At 40.2% G+C, this 5439-nt stretch overlaps 1 protein-coding gene across 1 annotated transcript; it reads left to right on the top strand.

Annotated features, from left to right (window-relative positions):
• The first annotated feature begins 4795 nt into the window (after positions 1–4795).
• Positions 4796–5439, top strand: LOC131249106 (hydroxyphenylpyruvate reductase-like). The gene is made up of 2 exons (XM_058249675.1): positions 4796–5227; positions 5386–5439. The coding sequence occupies exons 1-2, from the start codon at positions 4796–4798 to the stop codon at positions 5437–5439; spliced, it is 486 nt and encodes a 161-aa protein (XP_058105658.1).

Genomic DNA, 5439 nt, shown 5'->3' with positions numbered 1-5439 from the left:
TTGTGAGGTAGTATGATATTTCGATGGACCTCATTACCACTATAATCTAAGAGATACTGAGTTAATTTCTCTATGATCACGTGTAAAGGTCAAACAAATCCCCATATATATATATATATATATATATATATATATATATATAAAATCTTATCTTTTGTATTATGAGAGAGTTGGCAGTAAAGTGAGAGTCGTATGGTGGGCATTTTTTTGTGTGTTGAGAGCAGTGTTCGGGGAGATATATGGGCCTAATACGGGGCTTGTATCACTGAAAAAAAGCAACTAGTCACGATAAGAGAACTGCTAAAAGATCGGGCTTCTCCTCTATGTGAATCTCTCATTGAGTTGTTATATGCACTTACATGTGCACATGCAAAAGCTAAGAAATAACAACTTATATTTGGGTGATGAACAAAACTACCATTCTTCGATTTATTTAACATGGAGGTCAATGCCTGTTTGGACAATGGTATTGAGTTGTATCAAATGGAATTGCATTACTAATCCCACTTTAAAATTTGGAATGACATGTTTGGAAGGAGTGGGAGATGGGATTAAAATTAACTTTGTATGCTTTGGAAAATGCACCTTACCCTACACATGCATTTACTGTAACTTTTACAATTCCATCCACCTTAATCCCACCTAATGCAGTTGGCCTAATAGGCCCTAAAGTATTATTTATTTATTTATTTATTTATTTTTCTTGTGTGTTTTGTGAAGTGAAAAGGACCTATGGTTATGCGTTAGAGGGTAATTTCATTTTTTATTTTTAAATGCTAAGTCTTCGGCCAATAATGAGCTAGATATACGATTCGGTAGGCAACACCACGTGAAACAACGCTGATAGGATGCCAACCATAGGTTTGTGTTCAGGGCCACCATGGCATGCACCTTACATCAGACCTGTTAATCAAGTATAAGTCACTGAGATGAAAAGAAAATACAGAAAATCATCCTGATCCAAAACTCAGGTGGACCACAGGACATGAACTCGAGTTCTTAGGAGCAATTTTACATTATTATCACGGATCTGGCACTTGAGTTTTATGTTTGGACGATCTCTTGTATGTACGGTTGAAATAATACTTCTCAGCTGATGGATAGATTGGATTTCACACATACAACGAGATAGGCCCCACGGAGCTTAGATGTTTTAAGCACTTGCATACTATTATTAAACTACTCGTCTGTGTTTGGTCTTTCCTGGTTGAATGCGTACCTCTCCATTATTTTCTGGTAATTAATTAATACAGAAACGATAAGGTAATGCCCAACTGCCTACATTGTACATTTATTTTATTTTATTTTATTTTTTATTATCCGCGTGTAGGACATCCAAACCATCCAAGAGGTTGGTACCACCGACTACTATCAACTAATTTAGAAATCAATACGTTACAATCATCAAGTGGGCCATACCACTGAAATCAACAAACATCCAATGATCTGACGCAACATTGTGATCTTTAGCGGATTCGATGTCCCACACGTGGTATATTGGCAGGAAAAAAAAAAAAAAGAGCGCGGATTGGGTACTACTCTACATGACCTAGCTAGAGAGGGACGGTCCTGGGATCCCTGGGCCCACCGTGGTGTATATGTTTTATCACACCGTCCATCCATTTTGACATATCATTTTAGGGTATGAGCCCAAAAAGGAGGCAGATTGAAAGCTCGAGTGAACCACACCACGCAAAGTGGTTGGGATAAAATTCCTACTTTTGAAGACTTATTATGGTCCACAGTTATGTTTATTTGCCATCAACTTGTGAATAAGGTCATATAGATATGACTGAAGGGAAAACATAAATATCAACTTGATCCAAAACGTATGTGCCCTTATTAAGTTTTCAACAATAACCTTTCAATCCCCGCTATTTGTGGTGTGGTCCACCTGAGCATTCAATCTACCTCCTCTTTAGGATCATGCTTAAAATGATCTATCAAAATGGATGGCAGTGGGATAAAACATATATTAGCCCCTGGCACGACCATCTTTCTTTAACTAGGTCAGTAGCTACCGAAAGCTTTAGTAGCTATGCGCTATTGAAGTGATGTCACCAAGTTCTGTGGCCCCACAATAATGTATGTGTTGTATTCATACCATTCATCCATTTTGATAAGACGATTTTAAGGCATGAGCTTAAAAATGAAGATCTAAAGCTCAAATGGAACCTATCATAGAAAACAATGGGAACAATAACTCCAACCACCGTTGAGACCATCCTATGGCACACCATGATGTTTATTTGAGATCTAATTTGTTTATAAATTCATATAGACATGAACAAGGGGAAAATGCAAATTTCGGCTTGATTGAAAACTTTCGTGAACCTCACAAAATTTTAATGGTAGGCGTTTAATCCCCACTGTTTTCTATGGTGGGGTCCACTTGAGCTATGGATCTACCTCATTCCTTGGTTCATAACATGAAATGATCCCTCCAAATGAATAAACGAATAATGTGGATGCAACATATACATCATGGTGAGCCTTGCAGAACATGGTGACCACACTTAAGTGTTGAGAGAGCAACTGAAGACGTCAGTAGATAATAAGCCGTTGGTGAATAAATCCAACGTATCACCGTTTTCGAGGCACAGGCTGGGTACTTCCCAGTGAATACCAAAACTCCGAACAAGCTAGGGCTCTAAGGGCCACCATGAGTAGAGGTGTACACGGGTCAAAGTGAGTCGAGCTTGGCACAACTCAAACTCGGCTCAACCACTAGTTGACCCCAACTCCAACTTGGCTCGACTTGGTCCTCAAGCCTAACTGCCCAGCTTAACTCAGTTCGGTCAGCAACTTGGCCAGTTCGAGCCAAGTTCGAGCCTATGTAACATTTTCTCAAACACATGACATGCATCTTTAATTTCTTATGGAATACAAAACAATAGCATCAATTTACAGGTATTTCATCAAATACTCGGTAGACAACATAAAAATTAAGATACAAGGGTATTTGTTTCATATCTATACATTCATTACTACCATCCGACACTTTGTTGAGTCATTTCATCAAACACTTGCTAAGCAACATCAATATCAAAATGACCACGTCATTGAATTGGTTTGATTTGAGTCGAGCTGAGCTCAAGCAAACTTGAACTTGGCTTGAAATTTATTTGCGCTAAGCTCAGGCAAACTTGAACTTGGCTTGAAATTTATTTGAGCTAAAAAATTTCAGCTCAATTTGGCTCAAACACAATTTTGAACTGAGTTGAACTTTTTCGAAAGCCAAGAGAGCTAACCGAGCTAACTCTAACCATGAGAGATGGGTTATGAAAATCCAACTTGGCATATTGTATGTGCCAATTGTCATTTAGCTAATAAGTCCATAGATATTAAGCTCATGGATTTTATCTACACCGGCCATGAATTTTACCACATTATTTTAGATCACGATATTAAAATTAAAACTGGTCCAATGCTCAATTGAGCCACACCAAAGAAAGTAGCAGTACTAATGATGCCAACTGTTGAAACCTTCTTAAGGCCTACCATTATGTTTATTTGTTATCCAGCTCACTAAGTTTATAAAGACCTGTTGAAGGGAAAACACAAATAAAAGCTTATCCAAAACTTTGGTATCACTCCAGAAGTTTTCAACGGTAAGCATTTAATCCCTATTTTGTGGTCCACTTGAGCTTTGAATCTGCTTCGTATTTGGGGTCATAATCTAAAATGATATGAAAAAAAATGTACGGACGGTTTAGATAAATTCCATATGCCACGGTGGCCCTCATACCCCTATCCTGGGTGAAGTACCCAATCCGCGCCCCGTTCTCTAGCACAAACAAAATGAAGCCGGCAGGGGGTAGGTGGTGAATAAATAAATGAATAAAAATATTGTGCACCGCCCAAACGGTGTCTCTTGCTATGGATGGATTAGATCTTCAATTTAAAATTCCTATAAATCAAATTTCTTTTCACTTTTCGTTACTGAATCTACACCGTTAATAGCTATAGTAAACTTACGGTCACTTTTTTAAATAAACGCATCAGATGAATAGGATCGTCCATGTTTGTTGTAATTAAAGGAGAAGCAACTAAGAACAGACGATTCCGAATGAAAATTCACTTGCCACGTATACTTCAGACTAAATGCGGCTCTACTGTATTATCTTCCTACCGGTTCTACGGCGGACGTGCTTTGAGTACTACCCGGCCTGTACCATGTTCGGTACAGACGAGGACTCTGAGGGGCCACCGTTTTGTATGGATTGTATCCACACCGTCCATCCATTTTTCAATACAATTTTAGGGGATTATCCCAAAGATGAGGCAGATCAGAGGCTCAAATGGAACATACCAAAGGAAGCTGCAGTGCTAATGACTCTCACCGTTGAAACCTTCCTAGGGCCCACTTGATGTTTATTTTCCATAAACCTGTTCGAAAGGTATATAGGCATGGATAAAGAGAAAACAGAAATATCAGCTTGATCCAAAACTACTGTGGCCCCCAAGAAGTTTTCAACGGTAAGCGTTTAATCCCCACTGTGTGGTCCACTTGAGAATTTTATATGATTCATTTTTATATTATTAAGGTAAAATGATATTAAAAACTGAATGGACCGTGTGGATAGAATATATACATCACGTTGACCCCTCAATAGTCCCACACTGTCCCGAGCTCGGAACAGGTGGGGGCAGTACCGAATCTGCGTACTTCTACAGCCGCATCTCGCCGAGACTATAAGATAGAGCCCCTGCCATCTCCAAGAGCAGAGGAGAGAAGAAGAGGCTGAACTCTCAGCAGCAGAAGGAATAAAATCCTAAATTCCTAACCCTAGAAATGGAAGCTCTTGGCGTCCTTATAACCTACCCCATGGATTCATACCTCGAGAAAGAGCTGGACAAGCGATTCAAGCTCTTCAGGCTCTGGCAATCTACCTCCCCCAACAGTATTGATTTCCTCAAGAAAAACTCCCAATCGATCCATGCCATTGTCGGAAACTCAAACATTGCCGCCGACGCCGATATCATCGACGCTCTCCCCAACCTCGAGATCGTCTCCTGCTGCAGCGTCGGATTGGACAAGGTCGATTTGGTGAAGTGTAGGGAGAAAGGGATTAGGGTCACGAACACGCCCGATGTGCTGACCGACGATGTCGCGGACATCGCGATAGGGTTGATCTTGGCGACGTTGAGGAAGATCTGCGCGTCTGATCGGTTTGTTAGGGAGGGGAAGTGGAAGGACAAGGGGAATTTCGAGTTGACTACAAAGGTCAGGGTTTTCACTCTCCTTTCTTTTTCAATGTTGTTGTTGTTATTGTTGTTTTGTGAGGGAGTTCGATTTCGATCAGAATGGTCGACTGTGTTCTTGCTGGCCAGTGATTTTAGTGTCCTCAGTGTCTGTTCTGACAGACTTTTGGGTTGCGTCAGGTTCTTAATGGGTCCCATCAGATCGATGCTCTGATCACTAAACATGATCTCTGA

The sequence above is a fragment of the Magnolia sinica genome, chromosome 1 (assembly GCF_029962835.1).
Source record: "Magnolia sinica isolate HGM2019 chromosome 1, MsV1, whole genome shotgun sequence".
NCBI classification, from domain to species: Eukaryota; Viridiplantae; Streptophyta; class Magnoliopsida; order Magnoliales; family Magnoliaceae; genus Magnolia; species Magnolia sinica.
Note: the sequence above shows the minus strand (reverse complement) of the source record. Positions and strands in the feature narration are given on the sequence as shown.

Bases quoted from the DNA above. Each gene is read 5' to 3' on its own strand.
- LOC131249106 (XM_058249675.1), top strand. From the start codon at position 4,796: ATGGAAGCTCTTGGCGTCCTTATAACCTACCCCATGGATTCATACCTC. The intron at 5,228-5,385 runs GTCAGGGTTTTC...GGGTTGCGTCAG, and splicing joins ATTTCGAGTTGACTACAAAG to GTTCTTAATGGGTCCCATCA.